At 28.1% G+C, this 21938-nt stretch overlaps 3 protein-coding genes across 4 annotated transcripts; 1 reads left to right on the top strand and 2 right to left on the bottom strand.

Moving 5' to 3' along the window:
• Positions 1-87: 87 nt before the first annotated feature.
• LOC130669238 (uncharacterized) lies at positions 88-1805 on the top strand. The gene has a single exon (XM_057471993.1). It carries the CDS (start codon positions 768-770, stop codon positions 1764-1766), a length of 999 nt encoding a protein of 332 aa, XP_057327976.1. The 5' UTR covers positions 88-767; the 3' UTR covers positions 1767-1805.
• Positions 1806-2156: 351 nt separating this feature from the next.
• Positions 2157-15176, bottom strand: LOC130669245 (uncharacterized). Of its 2 annotated transcripts, none has more exons than XM_057472006.1 (20): positions 15046-15176; positions 14532-14716; positions 14368-14403; positions 14271-14297; positions 14028-14063; positions 13929-13955; positions 12652-12687; positions 12555-12581; positions 5645-5680; positions 5539-5574; positions 5442-5468; positions 5204-5239; positions 5107-5133; positions 3417-3452; positions 3320-3346; positions 3084-3119; positions 2978-3013; positions 2881-2907; positions 2714-2749; positions 2157-2643 (listed from the first exon to the last, which is right to left on the bottom strand). In XM_057472006.1, exons 2-20 carry the CDS (start codon positions 14604-14606, stop codon positions 2566-2568), a joined length of 702 nt encoding a protein of 233 aa, XP_057327989.1. In that variant the 5' UTR covers positions 14607-14716; positions 15046-15176; the 3' UTR covers positions 2157-2565. The 2 variants fall into 2 exon arrangements, with proteins under 2 accessions (XP_057327989.1, XP_057327999.1); XM_057472016.1 differs by lacking the exon at positions 15046-15176 and adding an exon at positions 14841-15021.
• A 1521-nt stretch (positions 15177-16697) lies between these two features.
• On the bottom strand, positions 16698-21535 carry LOC130666478 (uncharacterized). The gene is made up of 17 exons (XM_057467504.1): positions 21273-21535; positions 21109-21144; positions 21012-21038; positions 20778-20813; positions 20681-20707; positions 20433-20480; positions 20336-20362; positions 20103-20138; positions 20006-20032; positions 19760-19807; positions 19663-19689; positions 18638-18676; positions 18542-18562; positions 18091-18129; positions 17988-18014; positions 17019-17054; positions 16698-16948 (listed from the first exon to the last, which is right to left on the bottom strand). The coding sequence occupies exons 1-17, from the start codon at positions 21345-21347 to the stop codon at positions 16922-16924; spliced, it is 603 nt and encodes a 200-aa protein (XP_057323487.1). The 5' UTR covers positions 21348-21535; the 3' UTR covers positions 16698-16921.
• Positions 21536-21938: the final 403 nt, after the last annotated feature.

Below are 21938 nucleotides of genomic sequence, written 5' to 3'. Positions count from 1 at the left end.
CAAAGTTCGCTTATTAGACATCGACGGCTTTGAGATCCTATTTTGTATATTTTACAACTGATTCATTGTAGAAATTCTTCAGAAATTTGACATATATAATTGGATAATAAATTTATCTTCATATAGTGTTGAACTTCCAATAACCTCTAAATCACTAGTACTGAAAATCTAATGATACCAGCAGTCTTTCTTACCGTAATTAAATATTATTTAAGCTATGTACAATATTTTGACAAACTACAGCTTAAACAAAATTATAAATAAAAAAGATGTCGACTAAACTATCTTACCAATAAGAAAATTGTAATAAGTTCTGAACTTGTAATTGTAAAAAAAAATAATTAATAAAAATTACTAGAGAAACAGCCGTCTGTAAGTTATTGAAATTTATGAAATCGTTCTTGCAATGATTAAACTCATGAATGAACTATATAGGCTAGGATAGCTTAACTGGAAGACCACTCGGTACGTAATCAAAATGGTCTGGGTTCGACTCCCAGTTCAGACCGTCGTTATTTTTCTCAATTTATCTATAAGCTTTTCATTGAGAAGATTTTTTCCTTACCCTGTCCCATCCCCTCCTATCCTAATTCTTCTTCGTCATAACACGAAAGTGTGGAATGCTTCATATATATATTTTCATATATGTGTGTAAGTTACCTTGACTTAGGTTTCATTTTAATAATCAAAAAATAATTTAATTTTCTTGAAACTATATTGTAGTTGAGAATATTTATCATTAGACTTAGGCTTAGTTACAAATCGAAATGAATATGAATCATAATTCAGATGCTCGAATTTTGATGCCAGATTCTAAACCTACTGGTTCAAGTGTAGACCAAAATCCGTATGTGAATGAATTAATTTATCATAAATCAACATTAAAAACGCATAATGCCCATCTTAAAAAGCTCAAAAAGCTCAATATCGATCCTTTGTCTCTGACAGACAACAGTATTTTGAATAAATTGATGGATATTAAAAAATCAGGATCTAACGGAAAAGAGCTTTCAATTCATTACATAAACGGAATTTACGCCACCATAAAACGCATCCAACCGTCTTTGACAAAATCACGTCGTGATTTAGGACTCAGGTCGAAAAATTCCGGAAAGTCAACTAAACGTACTACAGATGTATTTATTGGCACGAAAAATTTGTTGACTACGATTGTAGAAGATGTGAAACGTCTGAATACTGCAGAATCTTATAAAGCAGAATCAAGACGGATAATCGACACTAAAATCGCAATTGTGTTGACTTTATTAACGAACTTGAGATCAAGTGAATTATTACAATTACAAATAAAACATATTGATTTGATAAAAAGAGAGCTTCCATTGTCTATACGGACGAAACATCGTAATACGTCAATTAAAATTTTGAAGATGGCTAAATTATTTGATGTTCTATACCCTAAAGTCATCAAAATGGCTTTAAGTCGGAATGGCTTATACACGAAATCATTGGATACTGATTTTGAAAATCAGATAAAAAACAATCCAGTAATTCAGAATACATTTTTAGTCTCATGTAAAATTGATACAATTAATAAAGTCATGCGTCAGATTTATGAGAAAGTAAACGGTCAGCAACCTTCCATGGCTTTGGGTCTAAAATCGATTCGCTCTCTAAATACGACTATTATGATTAACCATAAAGAACTATTATTAGCTCAAACACTAAATAGACACAAAGACGTTAATGTTACTCTTAAACATTACAATTGTTCGAGTTTCGAAGAAAAAATAGCTGGTGCATACTAGAAATAACTTAATGTGTCCTTTCTGTTGTCTTTTAACGAAGCAAAAATAGTTATTTTTACAATTAAGGCTGGGCCGCAGCTAAGGAAATCTCGAATTTAGGATTTCTAATTATTTATCAAATAATTATCATTAGAGCGATTTTTTTAGCTCCCGACAAAAAGCAGAAGTCGAACTTGTTCGGAAAATTTTAATCACTCGAGTCTCGTAAATATTCAATTAGTACCCAGATTTCTTAGCAATTACACAGAAGTATTGACATAAACTTATTTATTTACGATAATGAGTTCTAAGACATCAACGTAGATTCTGCTCACAAAAAATGTTTTATTCTTAGGAGAAAGTAAACAATAAAATTTCCTACAAAATAGTATTTGCATATACATGACATAATCTTCATAGTTTTTATTTTTTCAGTGTACAATAACTTTTACAAATTATATTATGCTGTAAGCCAGACTTGAAACAGAAAATTGCGAGTCGCCAAAAAATAAAATTTAAACATTCTACGTTGATTCTTTACTGAAGTATTATTTAATGATAAATGTTTTTATTATTATATTAGTCAAATTTTATTCAATGTTGAGAAAAAAATTTACATAAAAAAATTATTTGACAGTATCTCGTAGTTTTTAGGACCTGATGACATCAAAAATCTGAACTTTATAATGTTTTAAATATTTTATTTTCTTTAAGAGAATCTTAACTTAGCAATAATATTTTTTTTCAATTAGTTATATAATATTTAAGACTTCTCGTCTTTTAGAAAATATTTTTGCCTTGTCTCGACCAAATCTCGATATCAAATCTTTTTATCTCGTCTCGTCTTGTTATTTTCGACTCCGCGGCAACACTTCTCAGAAGCGTGTTCTTCTGGTCCCTGTAATAATAATTAAAAAGTTAATAAAAAAATCTATATCTAAAAAATTAATTATCTTTAGAATATTTACATAGCCAGTTCTATCGCGACTTAGTGGAGAGGGGTCCTGTAATGAGAATGAAATAAATGAAGTACATGCAATTAAATATACTCTTAAACAATTTCCCTTTCAACTCTGATTTTAGAGTGAAATTTATTTAAGAGAAAACGGCAATTAAATTGATAGTATTGACTTACTCTCCTAAGAGTGCTCGATCCTGATCCCTGTAATAATAATTAAAGAATTAATAAGAAAATCTATATTTAAAAAATTAATTATCTTTAGAATATTTACATAGCCAGTTTCATCGCCACTTGCTGGAGACTCGTCCTGTAATAATAATTAAATAATTGATAAAAAAATTTATATCTAAAAAATTAATTATCTTTAGAATATTTACATTGCCAGTTCCATAGCCACTTGCTGGAGACTCGTCCTGTAATGAAAATGGAATAAATAGTCTAATAATTATTAAAACAATATTTATTGAAGAACGCTAGTAGGATCCGTAAGTGACAAAACAAAAAAATGTAAATACAATTAAATATATTCTCAAACAATTTCTCTAGCAACTCTGGTTTTAGAGTGAAATTTATTTAAGAGAAAACGGCCATTAAATTGTTATTATTGACTTACTCCAATAGGAACGCTCGATCCTGATCCCTGTAATAATAATTAAATAATTAATAAAAAAATCTACATTTAAAAAATTAATTATCTTTAGGATATTTACATCGCCAGATCCAGAGCTAGTTGCTGAAGAGTCGTCCTGTAATAAGAATGAAATAAATAGTCTAATAATTACACCGGCACACAAAAAAAAAATTGTCTGTACTTTCGACGGGACCGGAATATCTTTTTGTATTTCGACCCGCTAAATACTTATCTGAAGTTTATTCAGACCATAAGACGTTAAAATTTTGAGTAAATTCCAAAAAAACCCTGAAAAATTGCAAAAAAAAGCAAAAAATTCTAGATATTGTGTTGAGAAATTTTATAAAAATAGATCAATCATGATTCTCATGTATTTTGATCCGCCGAATATAAATCTCAAACTTTCCTGGCCGAGACATCTCTAAAAATCTAAATAAATGGTAAAAAACCGCCGAAAATTAAAAAGAATCAAGTCTGCTATAATAAAATCAATTTTCAAATGAAAATAAAAAATTTTTAACATGTTATCCGATCTGTGGAATTTAATTTAAAATTCTACCAAGACACTAGTGTAATGAAAACAACATCAAAATAAGTAGAATTAACTAAAATTTTTTGAGGTTTTAGATCGAAAAATTTTTAATTTACATTCCAGAGATCGGATAACATGTTCAAAATTTTTGATTTTTATGTAAAAATTTATTTTTATCATAAAAGACTTGATTATTTTTTATTTTCAGTGGTTTTGTTTGCCATTTATTTTGATCTTTAGAGATTTCTAGGCTATAGAAGTTCGAGATTTATACTCTGCGGATCAAAGTACATGTGAGTCATGATTGATCTAATTTAAAAAAATTTTTCTTAACACAATATCTGGAATTTTTCGCTTTTTTTTGCAATTTTTCAGGGTTTTTTTTGGAATTTTCTTAAATTTTTAACGGCTTATAGTCTTAATTAACTCCCCAATGAACAAAGATTTTATACAATTGTATAGAATTATATATGGACTATATATAATTATATATAGACTATATATAATTGGATAGAAAAAATGGCCCGATCCAATTGTATACAATTTGTATAGAAAATTGTCTACAATTCTATACAAATTGTATACAATTCTATATAATTATATACAATTCTATACAATTCTATATATTGCAATTATATAGAAATGTATATAATTATATAGAATTGTATATAATTTGTATAAAATTGTATATAATTATATAGACTTGTATACAATTTGTGTAGAATCGTAGACAATTTCTATACAGTTATATACAATTGGATCGGGCCATTTTTTGTATATAATTTTATACAATTGTATAAAATCTTTTTTTATCGGGTCCAGATAAGTATTAAGCGGATCGGAATACTTGGAAATCATGCTTGGTTTAGGTCAAAAAAAAAAATTTTCATCACTTCAACTGCCGATTTTCGTCATTTTGTTCGGTTTTCCAAAGTTTTCGCAAAAATTTGACGGTATACGGGTCAAAAGGACCTCAGATTCAGATTCAGCAGGTCGGATAAATACATACAGATATACCGGTCCCGTCAAAAGTACAGACACCTTTTTTTTTTGTGTGCCGGTTAATAATTATCAAAACAATATTTATTAAAAAACGCTAGTAGGGGCAGTAAGTGATTAAAAAAAAAAATTGTAAGTACAATTAAATACATTCTCAAACAATTTCCCTTGCAACTCTAATTTTAGAGTCAAATTTATTTAAGAGAAAACGGCCATTAAATTGTTATTATTGACTTACTCCAATAGGAACGCTCGATCCTGATCCCTGTAATAAGAATTAAATAATTAATAAAAAAATCTATATCTAAAAAATTAATTATCTTTAGAATATTTACATAGCCAGTTCTATCGAGACTAAGTGGAGAGGGGTCCTGTAATGAGAATGAAATAAATAGTATAATAATTATTAAAAAAATATTTAGTAAAGAATGCTAGTAGGAGCAGTGAGTGACAAAAAAAAAAAAAAGGAAAATACAATTAAATATACTCTTAAACAATTTCCCTAGCAACTCTGGTTTTAGAGTGAAATTTATTTAAGAAAAAACGGCCATTAAATTGTTATTATTGACTTACTCTCCTAAGAGTGCTCGATCCTGATCCCTGTAATAATAATTAAAGAATTAATAAGAAAATCTATATTTAAAAAATTAATTATCTTTAGAATATTTACATAGTCAGTTTCATCGCCACTTGCTGGGGACTCGTCCTGTAATAATAATTAAATAATTGATAAAAAAATCTATATCTAAAAAATTAATTATCTTTAGAATATTTACATTGCCAGTTCCATAGCCACTTGCTGGAGACTCGTCCTGTAATGAAAATGGAATAAATAGTCTAATAATTATTAAAACAATATTTATTGAAGAACGCTAGTAGGATCCGTAAGTGACAAAAAAAAAAATACGGGAAATAAATTTTATTGTGAAGAAGTAAATGGAAAATATAAATAATTAAAAAAAAATCTGGGCGTCGGTTGACCCTGCGGGCCAGCCCCAAAACTTCCCGCTGTTTTCGAGCTCTTTGAGCTCGAAAACATTGTTGTGAGTACATTTTCGAGCTCTTCGAGCTCGAAAATACTATTGTATCCCATTCTTTTCGAAAAAAACCGTTTTTAGCATTTCTTTCTCCCACGATATCTCACGAACGAATCGACCGATTTCGATGTTTGAGGCGGCAATCGACGTGTTTTATTGAGTTCTAGAGCTGATCAAATTTTGAAATTGTTTGGTTTAGTCGTTTCGAAGATATTCGCAAAAAACCGTTTTTTGGCATTTCTTTTGCCCACGATATCTCACGAACGAATGAACCGATTTTGATGGTTGAGACGGCAATCGACGTGTTTTATTGAGTTCTAGAGCTGATTAGATTTTGAAGTCGATCGTTCGAGTCGTTTCTAAGAAATCAATAAATAACTAAAAAAAAAAAAAAATTTTAATTCTTATTCTTTGTATAACTTGTAAACTACATGACCGATTTACCCAAAAATCTAATCAAGACTAAGTTTTGGTGAGCTCTTTCGATCGCCACCAAGTACGTTCAAATCGGTTCATCCGTTCCAAAGATATCGTCGGACAAAAAAAAGTTCACACACACACACACACACACACGGACGTCCACCCGGGAATAGTCAGAATAGTTTTCTAGGACCTCAAAACGTCGACATCTGATGAAAACTCGATTTTCGAAAATCGGACCGAAACCAATAACTTCCCTTTTTTGAAAATTTGAAATTTTCTTAGCGGGAAGTTAAAAATAGAATTATCACCAGTTAAATTTTCTCGAGAAATCCCAGAGACATACCATTGAAATTATATAGAAAAAATAGAATTATCACCAGTTAAATTTTTTCGAGAAATCCCAGAGACATACCATTGAAATTCTATAGAAAAAATAGAATTATCACCAGTTAAATTTTCTCGAGAAATCCCAGAGACATACCATTGAAATTCTATAGAAAAAATAGAATTATCACCAGTTAAATTTTCTCGAGAAATCCCAGAGACATACCATTGAAATTCTATAGAAAAAATAGAATTATCACCAGTTAAATTTTTTCGAGAAATCCCAGAGACATACCATTGAAATTCTATAGAAAAAATAGAATTATCACCAGTTAAATTTTCTCGAGAAATCCCAGAGACATACCATTGAAATTCTATAGAAAAAATAGAATTATCACCAGTTAAATTTTCTCGAGATATCCCAGAGACATACCATTGAAATTCTATAGAAAAAATAGAATTATCACCAGTTAAATTTTCTCGAGAAATCCCAGAGACATACCATTGAAATTCTATAGAAAAAATAGAATTATCACCAGTTAAATTTTCTCGAGAAATCCCAGAGACATACCATTGAAATTCTATAGAAAAAATAGAATTATCACCAGTTAAATTTTTTCGAGAAATCCCAGAGACATACCATTGAAATTCTATAGAAAAAATAGAATTATCACCAGTTAAATTTTCTCGAGAAATCCCAGAGACATACCATTGAAATTCTATAGAAAAAATAGAATTATCACCAGTTAAATTTTTTCGAGAAATCCCAGAGACATACCATTGAAATTCTATAGAAAAAATAGAATTATCACCAGTTAAATTTTTTCGAGAAATCCCAGAGACATACCATTGAAATTCTATAGAAAAAATAGAATTATCACCGGTTAAATTTTCTCGAGAAATCCCAGAGACATACCATTAAAATTCTATAGAAAAAATAGAATTATCACCAGTTAAATTTTCTCGAGATATCCCAGAGATATACCATTGAAATTCTATAGAAAAAATAGAATTATCACCAGTTAAATTTTCTCGAGAAATCCCAGAGACATACCATTGAAATTCTATAGAAAAAATAGAATTATCACCAGTTAAATTTTCTCGAGAAATCCCAGAGACATACCATTGAAATTCTATAGAAAAAATAGAATTATCACCAGTTAAATTTTTTCGAGAAACCCCGAGACATACCATTGAAATTCTATAGAAAAAATATAATTATCACCAGTTAAATTTTCTCGAGAAATCCCAGAGACATACCATTGAAATTCTATAGAAAAAATAGAATTATCACCAGTTAAATTTTTTCGAGAAACCCCAGAGACATACCATTGAAATTATATAGAAAAAATAGAATTATCACCAGTTAAATTTTCTCGAGAAATCCCAGAGACATACCATTGAAATTCTATAGAAAAAATAGAATTATCACCAGTTAAATTTTCTCGAGAAATCCCAGAGACATACCATTGAAATTCTATAGAAGAAATAGAATTATCACCAGTTAAATTTTTTCGAGAAACCCCAGAGACATACCATTGAAATTATATAGAAAAAATAGAATTATCACCAGTTAAATTTTCTCGAGAAATCCCAGAGACATACCATTGAAATTCTATAGAAAAAATAGAATTATCACCAGTTAAATTTTTTCGAGAAACCCCAGAGACATACCATTGAAATTATATAGAAAAAATAGAATTATCACCAGTTAAATTTTTTCGAGAAACCCCAGAGACATACCATTGAAATTCTATAGAAAAAATAGAATTATCACCAGTTAAATTTTCTCGAGAAATCCCAGAGACATACCATTGAAATTCTATAGAAAAAATAGAATTATCACCAGTTAAATTTTTTCGAGAAACCCCAGAGACATACTATTGAAATTATATAGAAAAAATATAATTATCACCAGTTAAATTTTTTCGAGAAACCCCAGAGACATACCATTGAAATTATATAGAAAAAATAGAATTATCACCAGTTAAATTTTTTCGAGAAACCCCAGAGACATACCATTGAAATTCTATAGAAAAAATAGAATTATCACCAGTTAAATTTTCTCGAGAAATCCCAGAGACATACCATTGAAATTCTATAGAAAAAATAGAATTATCACCAGTTAAATTTTTTCGAGAAACCCCAGAGACATACTATTGAAATTCTATAGAAAAAATAGAATTATCACCAGTTAAATTTTCTCGAGAAATCCCAGAGACATACCATTGAAATTCTATAGAAAAAATAGAATTATCACCAGTTAAATTTTTTCGAGAAACCCCAGAGACATACTATTGAAATTATATAGAAAAAATATAATTATCACCAGTTAAATTTTTTCGAGAAACCCCAGAGACATACCATTGAAATTCTATAGAAAAAATAGAATTATCACCAGTTAAATTTTCTCGAGAAATCCCAGAGACATACCATTGAAATTCTATAGAAAAAATAGAATTATCACCAGTTAAATTTTTTCGAGAAACCCCAGAGACATACCATTGAAATTCTATAGAAAAAATAGAATTATCACCAGTTAAATTTTCTCGAGAAATCCCAGAGACATACCATTGAAATTCTATAGAAAAAATAGCATTATCACCAGTTAAATTTTTTCGAGAAATCCCAGAGACATACCATTGAAATTCTATAGAAAAAATAGAATTATCACCAGTTAAATTTTTTCGAGAAATCCCAGAGACATACCATTGAAATTCTATAGAAAAAATAGAATTATCACCAGTTAAATTTTTTCGAGAAATCCCAGAGACATACCATTGAAATTCTATAGAAAAAATAGAATTATCACCGGTTAAATTTTCTCGAGAAATCCCAGAGACATACCATTAAAATTCTATAGAAAAAATAGAATTATCACCAGTTAAATTTTCTCGAGATATCCCAGAGATATACCATTGAAATTATATAGAAAAAATATAATTATCACCAGTTAAATTTTTTCGAGAAACCCCAGAGACATACCATTGAAATTATATAGAAAAAATAGAATTATCACCAGTTAAATTTTTTCGAGAAACCCCAGAGACATACCATTGAAATTCTATAGAAAAAATAGAATTATCACCAGTTAAATTTTCTCGAGAAATCCCAGAGACATACCATTGAAATTCTATAGAAAAAATAGAATTATCACCAGTTAAATTTTTTCGAGAAACCCCAGAGACATACTATTGAAATTCTATAGAAAAAATAGAATTATCACCAGTTAAATTTTCTCGAGAAATCCCAGAGACATACCATTGAAATTCTATAGAAAAAATAGAATTATCACCAGTTAAATTTTTTCGAGAAACCCCAGAGACATACTATTGAAATTATATAGAAAAAATATAATTATCACCAGTTAAATTTTTTCGAGAAACCCCAGAGACATACCATTGAAATTCTATAGAAAAAATAGAATTATCACCAGTTAAATTTTCTCGAGAAATCCCAGAGACATACCATTGAAATTCTATAGAAAAAATAGAATTATCACCAGTTAAATTTTTTCGAGAAACCCCAGAGACATACCATTGAAATTCTATAGAAAAAATAGAATTATCACCAGTTAAATTTTCTCGAGAAATCCCAGAGACATACCATTGAAATTCTATAGAAAAAATAGCATTATCACCAGTTAAATTTTTTCGAGAAATCCCAGAGACATACCATTGAAATTCTATAGAAAAAATACAATTATCACCAGTTAAAATTTTTCGAGAAATCCCAGAGACATACCATTGAAATTCTATAGAAAAAATAGAATTATCACCAGTTAAATTTTCTCGAGAAATCCCAGAGACATACCATTGAAATTCTATAGAAAAAATAGCATTATCACCAGTTAAATTTTTTCGAGAAATCCCAGAGACATACCATTGAAATTCTATAGAAAAAATAGAATTATCACCAGTTAAATTTTTTCGAGAAATCCCAGAGACATACCATTGAAATTCTATAGAAAAAATAGAATTATCACCAGTTAAATTTTTTCGAGAAATCCCAGAGACATACCATTGAAATTCTATAGAAAAAATAGAATTATCACCGGTTAAATTTTCTCGAGAAATCCCAGAGACATACCATTAAAATTCTATAGAAAAAATAGAATTATCACCAGTTAAATTTTCTCGAGATATCCCAGAGATATACCATTGAAATTCTATAGAAAAAATATAATTATCACCAGTTAAATTTTCTCGAGAAATCCCAGAGACATACCATTGAAATTCTATAGAAAAAATAGAATTATCACCAGTTAAATTTTCTCGAGAAATCCCAGAGACATACCATTGAAATTCTATAGAAAAAATAGAATTATCACCAGTTAAATTTTTTCGAGAAACCCCAGAGACATACCATTGAAATTATATAGAAAAAATAGAATTATCACCAGTTAAATTTTTTCGAGAAACCCCAGAGACATACCATTGAAATTATATAGAAAAAATAGAATTATCACCAGTTAAATTTTCTCGAGAAATCCCAGAGACATACCATTGAAATTCTATAGAAAAAATAGAATTATCACCAGTTAAATTTTTTCGAGAAACCCCAGAGACATACCATTGAAATTATATAGAAAAAATAGAATTATCACCAGTTAAATTTTTTCGAGAAACCCCAGAGACATACTATTGAAATTATATAGAAAAAATATAATTATCACCAGTTAAATTTTTTCGAGAAACCCCAGAGACATACCATTGAAATTCTATAGAAAAAATAGAATTATCACCAGTTAAATTTTCTCGAGAAATCCCAGAGACATACCATTGAAATTCTATAGAAAAAATAGAATTATCACCAGTTAAATTTTTTCGAGAAACCCCAGAGACATACCATTGAAATTCTATAGAAAAAATAGAATTATCACCAGTTAAATTTTCTCGAGAAATCCCAGAGACATACCATTGAAATTCTATAGAAAAAATAGCATTATCACCAGTTAAATTTTTTCGAGAAATCCCAGAGACATACCATTGAAATTCTATAGAAAAAATCGGTCTATAAGTTGACCCTGCGGGCCAGCCCCAAAACTTCCCGCTGTTTTCGAACTCGTTGAGCTCGAAAACACTATTGTGAATACATTTTCAAGCTCTTCGAGCTCGCAAATACTTTTGTATGCCATTGTTTTGTAAAAAACCATTTTTTAGCATTTCTTTCTCCTACGATATCTCGCGAACGAATTAACCGATTTTGATGTTCGGGCGGCAATCGACGCGTTTTGTCAAGCTCTAAAGCTGATCAAATTTTGGATTCGATTTATCAAGTCGTTTTTGAGATATTTCAGGAAAAATAAAAAAATTTTTTTTTTTTAATTCTTTCGACAACGGTTTCTCTTGAACGAATGAACCGATTTTGATGGTTGAGGTGGCATTCGACGCGGCTTATAAAGCTCTAGAGCCCAGTCCATTTTGGAATGAATCCATCGAGCACATTAAAAGTTATCCAAAAAAAACATTTTTGAAAAAACTTTATTTTTGGAATATCTCTGAACGAGCCCTACCGATCAAGCTCAATTTCCTCTCGGCTTCAAGATATTGTCAATCCGCGTCGAATGGCCCATTAAAGTTCAAAATCGGTTCATCCGTTCAAAAGATACAGGGATTTACATACGTACGTACATACATACACTCGGACATCATCTTGAAATTAGTCAGAATAGCTTCCTAGGACCTCAAAACGTCGACATCTGATGGAAATTCGATTTTCGTAAATCGGACCGAAACCAATAACTTCCCGAATTTTTGAAAATTTACAATTTTCTTAGCGGGAAGTTAAAAAAATGTAAATTCAATTAAATATACTCTTGAATATTTTTTCTAGCAACTGTGGTTTTAGAGTAAAATTTATTTAAGAGAAAACGGCCATTAAATTGTTATTATTGACTTACTCCAATAGGAACGCTCGATCCTGATCCCTGTAATAATAATTAAATAATTAATAAAAAAATCTATATTTAAAAAATTAATTATTTTTAGGATATTTACATCGCCAGATCCAGAGCTAGTTGCTGAAGAGTCGTCCTGTAATAAGAATGAAATAAATAGTCTAATAATTACACCGGCACACAAAAAAAAAGTTGTCTGTACTTTCGACGGGACCAGAATATCTTTTTGTATTTCGACCCGCTAAATACTTATCTGAAGTTCATTCAGACCATAAGCCGTTAAAATTTTAAGTAAATTCCAAAAAAACCCTGAAAAATTGCAAAAAAAAGCAAAAAATTCTAGATATTGTGTTGAGAAATTTTATAAAATTAGATCAATCATGATTCTCATGTATTTTGATCCGCCGAATATAAATCTCAAACTTTTCTGGCCCAGACATCTCTAAAAATCTAAATAAATGGTAAAAAAACCGCCGAAAATAAAAAAAAAATCAAGTCTGCTATAATAAAATCAATTTTTTAATGAAAATAAAAATTTTTAACATGATATCCGATCTGTGGAATTTAATTTAAAATTCTACCAAGACACTAGTGTAATGAAAACAATATCAAAATAAGTAGAATTAACTAAATTTTTTTGAGGTTTTATATCGAAAAATTCTAAATTACATTCCACAGATCGGATAACATGTTAAAAATTTTTTATTTTTATCATAAAAGACTTGATTTTTTTTTATTTTCAGTGGTTTTTTTTTGTCATTTATTACGATCTGTAGAGATTTCTGGGCCATAGAAGTTCGAGATTTATATTCGGCGGATCAAAGTACATGTGAATCATGATTAATCTAATTTTAAAAAATTTCTCAACACAATATCTGGAATTTTCCGCTTTTTTTTTGCAATTTTTCAGGGTTTTTTTGGAATTTACTTAAACTTTTAACGGCTTATGGTCTAAATTAACTTTAGATAAGTATTAAGCGGATCGGAATACTTAGACATCATGCTTGGTTTAGGTCAAAAAAAAAATTTTAATTACTTCAACTGCCGATTTTCGTCATTTTGTTCGGTTTTTCAAAGTTTTCTCAAAAATTTGACAGTGTACGGGTCACAAGGACCTCAGATTCAGATTCAGCTGGTCGAAATACATACAGATATACCGGTTCCGTCAAAAGTACAGACACCTTTTTTTTTTGTGTGCCGGTTAATAATTATCAAAACAATATTTGTTAAAAAACGCTAGTAGGGGTAGTAAGTGAAAAAAAAAAAAAATTTAAAGTACAATTAAATATATTCTCAAACAATTTCCCTTGCAACTCTCGTTTTAGAGTCAAATTTATTTAAGAGAAAACGGCCATTAAATTGTTATTATTGACTTACTCCAATGGGCGCGCTTGATACTGATCCCTGTAATAATAATTAAATAATTAATAAAAAAAAATCTATATCGAAAAAATTAATTATTTTTAGAATATTTACATCGCCAGTTCCATAGCCATTTGCTGAAGAGTCATCCTGTAATGAGAATGGAATAAATAGTCTAATAATTATTAAAACAATATTTATTGAAGAGTGCTAGTAGGAGCAGTAAGTGAAAAAAAAAAAAAAAAAAAAATGTAAATGCAATTAAATATACTCTTAAACAATTTCCCTTGCAACTCTGGTTTCAGAGTGAAATTTATTTAAGAGAAAAAGGCCATTAAATTGTTATTATTGACTTACTCCAATAGGCGCGCTCGATACTGATCCCTGTAATAATAATTAAATAATTAATAAAAAAATTTATATTAAAACAATTAATTATCTTTAGAATATTTACATCGGTGATTACAATGCCACTTGCTGAAGACCTGTCCTGTAATGAGAATGAAATCTTTAAATAATCTAATAATTGTTAAAAAAAATAGTTATTAAATTTTTTTAATATTTGATGTGCAGATATTTTTTCGGTAAAACTAAATCCGCTAGTATTTTTGAACTTACGTCTTCAGCCCAGACATTTCCGATAACTGACAACAGTCCGACTATTACAATAAGAGCAATCAATTTAAAGTCCATTGTTGTAGAAATGCTTGATAATGTTTCGGAGTTCTAAGTTATTGATGATCAAAATTTATGATTATCAAAACAGTTAGAAATGGTGCAGCGTAAAAATTTGAGACTATACACTAAGAAAAAAAAATACTTTTATTAAGACTGTTTACTTGATAGAAAAACATATATTCTTGATAATTTTCGAGAATATATAATTTTGTCTCAAGAATTCGTAGTATTGATGAAAGTAATCTTTACTTAATTCAAGTAAAGCTATTCTTTAGTTTACTCATAATATAACATCAAATTCATATGATAACAAAAATAAATTCGATGCTTTTCTCTCAAGAAATTGATAATTAATAATAATAAAATGAATATTTTGAACGGATTTTTTGAACCAAGAAACTCTTGTTTGGACAATATTATTTTATTTTCTCAGAGTACTTTATAAATAATTTACACTTTTTTCTGATGATAACTTGCGTGTAAAACTCCACTGTTTGAAACGATCGATATTTATACCCACTTTTTTAGTTATTTCACGAAAATAAAAATAATCACAACATTTATTTTAACTTAAAACGAAAACTGTTTCGTGTTATCAAAATATTTTATCATCACTTGAGTAATACTCATATCACCTGAATAAATTCATTTTAAAACTCATCAGACATAAAAAAATCAATTTGGTGTTACTGAAACCTGATTGTTTTCTTAAAAGTTAATAATTTATACATGAAGTTTATATATATATATATATTTATGATTAAAATTTTTCTTACGAATTAATTAAAGCATACCAAATAGATACATTCTTGTCAAATTGATGAAGATCATCATTAAAATTAGATTTTGTTTCCAATTATCAATCAAGATTAATTTAACTGTTAATTTTGCTTGTACTTTATAACTAGAATTCGTTTTATTAATCATTTAAAAAAATTAAAATAACCAAATTGAGATCAAATTCAAATAATATTTCATTTTTTACATCCCTGAGTTTTCAAAAGATGTTTAGAATTGTCGTGGTTTGAACGAGATAGGTCAGCCTAGTGGACAGTGGATGTACTTCATAACACAACGGTCGTAGGTTCAAGACCTGTTGCGGGTAAAATTGTCAATGTACATTCCAGCCAGTGAAAATTAACTATACAACAGTACTGAGAAAATAAGTTAATTTAAAATTCAATTATCGTTTTTTTTTCTTTTTTTTTTTACTAATAATTCTAGGGATTGTGCTTGCTCAGGTCTGATCATGCCTGGTGAATATATCATTATATATCATAATAAAAAATTGACATATCTATTTTGTACCTACAATAATAACTTTAGTCTTGGATAATTTTTACCATTGGCTTTCTATTACAATCATTGAAGAAAATTTATACAAAAAATAGATAAATTAAAATTTAGCTCGAATGAAAATATTCAGCTTTGGGCAGAGTCATGTGGGGCAAGTATTTTGGTAAAATAAAAAAAAAAGTATATAAGTATTTACTACTAAAAAGCATTATAATACTAAACACTCAATTGAAATAGTATTTTTATAATTTTCTATGTATTCAATAAATTTATTTACTTCAAACTTCAAAGAAAAATTTTTCTTTTTTACCAGGTAAAGACTTATATAAAAAGATATTGTCCTCAACCTCTCTGATTTCGGTATAATTTGAGTATAAATCGTGCTTAAAATAGATATTTTTTCAGTATCATTTAAGTATGAAAAATTCAAAAACATAATCAAAACTTGAGTCGATTTGAGTATAATCTGGGTATGAATTGGGTATAATTCTTAAAGCATATCGAAATATTTATCAATTTCTACTACACCGGAAATGAACCCAAAAGAAACTTAAATTTTCGGTATAAACAAATTCGCTAGGGATAATCTTCATATTTTTTATTTTTTACAATAACTTTTACAAATTATATTATGCTGTAAGCTAAACTTAAAACGGGAAATTGGGAGTTACCAAAAAATAAAATTTAAACATTCTACGTTGATTCTTTACTAAATTATCATTTTATAATAAATATTTTTATTATTATATTAGAGTCAAATTTTATTCAATGTTAAGCAAAAAATTTACATGATAAAATTATTTTCCAGTATCTTGTAGTTTTTAGGATATGGTTGTATTAAAAATCAAACTTTATAGTATTTTAAATGATGTATTTTTTTTTTTTAAAGAATTTCAATTTAGTAGAAATATTTTTTCAACTAGTTTTCTAATTTTTGAAACCTTGTCTTTAAGAAAATAATTTTTGACTTGTCTCGTCGTCAATCGGAATGATCTCATCTCGTTTCATCGTTATTCTTGACTTTTGAGGCAATACTAATGAGGAGCGCGCCCATTTGGTCCCTGTAATAATAATTGAATAATTAATAAAAAAATCTATATCTTAATAAATAAGTATTTTTAGAATATTTACATAGGTGGAGTCATAGCTTTCTCTCGTCATAGGTTTCTGTAATGAGAATGAAATACTTAATTATTCTAACAATTGTTAAAAAAAAATATTCATTACAATACACTACACGGAAAGAAAATTATGGGAAGTTTTGCTATGCATTATGGGAATGGTTCCTATAATGGTATGGGAATAGTACCTATACTACTATAGGGATGGTTCCCATATATTATGGGAACCATTCCCATAATAGTATGAGAATAGTTCCCATACTATTATGGGAATGGTTCCCATATTGGTATAGGAACTATTCCTATAATATTATGGGAACTATTCCCATAATGTTATGGGAACCATCCCTATAATATCATAAAATTTTTTTTTGCACAATAGTGTAGAAATTTCCCAAAATTTGAATTTTCTTGAATGTTTTGTGCTGACAAAAAATTCTTGTTAAAAATTTTAATGTTTTTTTGCCAAATACGATTTTTTTTTTCAATGTTTGAATTTTTGTTTTTATGTTTAATAATATTTTTGTGTATTGTAGAAGTGAATACCACACTTTTTAAAAATAATTTTTTCATGATAATATGGGAACCATTCCCATAATATTATAGGAACCGCTTCCATAATTTATGGTCGTAATTCCTATGATGGTATAGGAAAAAATTTCACAAAATTATGGGAACCGCTGCCATAATTTTCTTTCCGTGTAGTAGGGACAATGAGTGTAGCAGAAATCAGTAAGAATAATCGAAAAATACTATTAAATAATTTGAAATCTATTTTTATTACTCCCTGATAACCAGATTCTATGGTCGGAAAATTGATTCCAATTAGTTACAATCAATTTGACGACAACTTTGAACTTTGTCACTGTCGACTTTAAGTAGCCATCGCATTAACTTTCCCAGAAAGTTGACACCAATCTACAGTCGGAATATGATGGCAAAAGAGAAAATGGCCGTTAAATTATTTTTATGAACTTACTCTCTTAGGAGCGATTGCATATGGTCCCTATAATAATAATTGAATAATGAATAAAAAAAATCTATATCTTAAAAAATAAGTATCTTTAGAATATTGTACTTACAATTTCTTTGTCGTATGCTGTAGGTGTTTGATAAGTGCCCTATAATAAGAATGAAATACTTAAATAATCTAATAATTGTTAAAAAAATATTCAATTGAATACGCTTGTAAAGGCAGTAAGAGTAGAAGAAATTTGTAAAAACAATCAAAAATATTCTTAAATATTTTAAAATTCATTTTAAGAGAATCCCTTATAGCCAGATTTTATAATCGGAAAACTGATGTCAATTAGTTATAAGTTATAATCAATTTGACGACAATTTAAAACTTTGTCATTGTTGACTTCAAGTTGCCGCTGTATAACTTTCCCAGAAAGTTGATATTAATCTACAGCCACAATATGATGGCAAATCGAACGAAAATTTAGCTCAACTTTCGACAACTTTTTGCTGGCCAGTTTGTGTGTTCAATTTGGCATCAAAGTTGCCATTCAATTATTTTTATCAACTTACGTAAGCAGGTATTGATGCAGACTGCAATATTAATAACATAATTAACAAAAAAATCTAATATTTACAAACAAAGTATCTTTTCAATATTTTATTTACTTTTTGTCTGTCGTCACCGTAACCTGCTGCAGAACTGGCCTGTAATGACAATGAAATATTTAAATAATCTAATAATTGTTAAAAACAAATATTTAATCGAATACGCTAGTAAGGGTAGTAAGTGTAGAAGAAATTTGTCAATAATCGAAAATACATTCAAGGGATTTAAAATTTCTTTTAAGAAAATCCTTGATAGCCAGAATTTATGGTCGGAAAACTGATGTCGATTAATTACCTGTTCCTGTAATAATAATTAAGTAGTTAATAAAAGTATCTATATTTTCAGAAATAATTAACTTAAAAATATATTTTATTTACATTTGTGGTCGCAGAGCTATCTGCTGGAGACTCGGCCTGTACACGAAAAAAACAAATTTCGTCCTGATAATAAAAGACGGGATAACGAAAGATTTTGTTATAATGACAAACATGATTAGCTTACGGTAACAAATCTATTTGTTATAGTAACAAATGAATTTGTGTCGTAATTAAGAAGTTGATTTGTTATGAGGACACATGATGGTTATTATAATAATATCGTCGTATTTTAAAGCCGACATTTGCTACTGTAAGTAATCTTAGCTTATGATTACAACAATTTTTGTTAATGCTTCAAATTCATTCTGTTACTTTAACAAATCAGTTTTTTTATTGGAACAAAACAGTTTTTTTACAGTTACAAACCATTCCTTGGCCCAACGAAGAATTTGCTAGCATTACAAACACATTGTAATCCCAACGAATGCTTCATTATCCTTATATTAAGGCAGAATTTTGTTACCGTAAGTTATCTTATCTTGTGGTCACAAAAAATTTTTTTCCGTGTAATGATAATGAAATACTTTAATTATATAATAATAATTAAAAAAAAATATTTATTAAAATACGCTAATAGGGGCAGTAAGTGCAGAAAAAAAATGTAAAAACAATTGAATATACTCTTGAATATTTTTTCTTGCAACTGTGGTTTTAGAGTAAATTTTATTTAAGAGAAAACGGCCATTAAATTGTTATTATTGACTTACTTCAATAGGAGCGCTTGATCCTGATCCCTGTAATAATAATTAAATAATAAATAAAAAAATCTATATTTAAAAAATTAATTATCTTTAGAATATTTACATAGCCACTTGCATAGGCAGCTGCAGATGCACTTGCTGGAGAGTCTTCCTGTAATGAGAATGAAATAAATAGTCTAATAATTATTAAAACAATATTTATTAAAGAACGCTAGTAGGGGCAGTAAGTGACAAAAAAAAAATGTAAATACAATTTAATATACTCTTAAATAATTTCCGTTGCAACTCGGGTTTTAGAGTGAAATTTATTTAAGAGAAAACGGCCATTAAATTGTTATTATTGACTTACTTCAATAGGAGTGCTCGATCCTGATCCCTGTAATAATAATTGAATAATTAATAAAAAATTCTATATTTAAAAAATTAATTATCTTTAGAATATTTACATCGCCAGATCCAGAGCTACTTGCTGAAGAGTCGTCCTGTAATGAGAATGAAATAAATAGTCTAATAATTATTAAAACGATATTTATTAAAGAACGCTAGTAGGGGCAGTAAGTGACAAAAAAAAATGTAAATACAATTTAATATACTCTTAAATAATTTCCGTTGCAACTCTGGTTTTAGAGTGAAATTTATTTAAGAGAAAACGGCCATTAAATTGTTATTGTTGACTTACTTCGATAGGAGCGCTCGATCCTGATCCCTGTAATAATAATTAAATAATAAATAAAAAAATCTATATTTAAAAACTTAATTATCTTTAGAATATTTACATAGCCACTTGCATAGGCAGCTGCAGAATCACTTGCTGGAGAGTCTTCCTGTAATGAGAATGAAATAAATAGTCTAATAATTATTAAAACAATATTTATTAAAGAACGCTAGTAGGGGTAGTAAGTGCCAAAAAAAAAAAATGTAAATACAATTTAATATACTCTTAAATAATTTCCCTTGCGACTCTGGTTTTAGAGTGAAATTTATTTCAGAGAAAACGGCCATTAAATTGTTATTATTGACTTACTCCAATAGGAGCGCTCGATCCTGATCCCTGTAATAATAATTAAATAATTAATAAAAAAATCTATATTTAAAGAATTAATTATCTTTAGAATATTTACATCGCCAGTTCCATAGCCACTTAGTGGAGAGGGGTCCTGTAATGAGAATGAAATAAATAGTCTAATAATTATTGTAACAATATTTATTAAAGAACGCTAGTAGGATTCGTAAGTGACAAAAAAAAAATGTAAATACAATTAAATATACTCTTAAACAATTTTCCTTGCAACTTTGGTTTTACAGTGAAATTTATTTAAGAGAAAACGGCCATTAAATTGTTATTATTGACTTACTTCAATAGGAGCGCTCGATCCTGATCCCTATAATAATAATTAAATAATTAATAAAAAAATCTATATCTAAGAAATTAATTATCTTTAGAATATTTACATAGCCAGTTTCATAGGCACTTGCTGAAGACCCGTCCTGTAATGAGAATGAAATTTTAAAATAATCTAATAATTATTAAAAATAATATTTATTAAATTTTTTTAATATTTTATGTGCAGATATTTTTTCGGTATAACTAAATTCCCTAGTATTTATGGACTTACGTCTTCAGCCCAGGCATTTCCGATAACTGACAACAGTCCGACTATTACAATAAGAGCAATCAATTTAAAGTTCATTGTTGGAGAAATGCTTGATAATGATTCGAAATTTTAAGTTATCGATAGTCAAAATTTATAAATATGAAAACAAGTAAAAATAGTGCTTAAAAATTTGAGACTATATTTTAAAAATAATTTGCACTTTCATTTGTTTATAACTTGCGTATTAAACTCGACTGTTCAAAACGACTGATATTTATACCCACTTTATTAATGGTTTCACGAAAATAAAAATGATCAAAGTATTTATTTTAACTTAAAATGAAAAACATTTCGTATTAACAAAACATTCGATTCCACTTAAATACTCATATTACCTGAATAAATTAATTTTAAAACTCATAAGACAAAAAAACGAATTGGCTTTAAACATTTTTGCTTTCTTAAAAATTCATAAAAAGAAAATAAATTTTATGTATGCATATATAATTAAAATGTTTTATATTTTCATCGAATTTAGTGAAGCGAATTGAATAAATAAATTCTTGCCAAATTGATACCAATAATAAATATAATTGCTTTTTTTTATCAGTTAATAATCAAGATTAATTTAACTGTTAATTTTGCTTGTAATTTATAACTAGAATTCCTTTTATTAATTATTTTAAA

Source organism: Microplitis mediator, chromosome 1, assembly GCF_029852145.1.
Source record: "Microplitis mediator isolate UGA2020A chromosome 1, iyMicMedi2.1, whole genome shotgun sequence".
NCBI lineage: Eukaryota > Metazoa > Arthropoda > Insecta > Hymenoptera > Braconidae > Microplitis > Microplitis mediator.
This window is presented reverse-complemented; position numbering and strand designations above follow the sequence as displayed.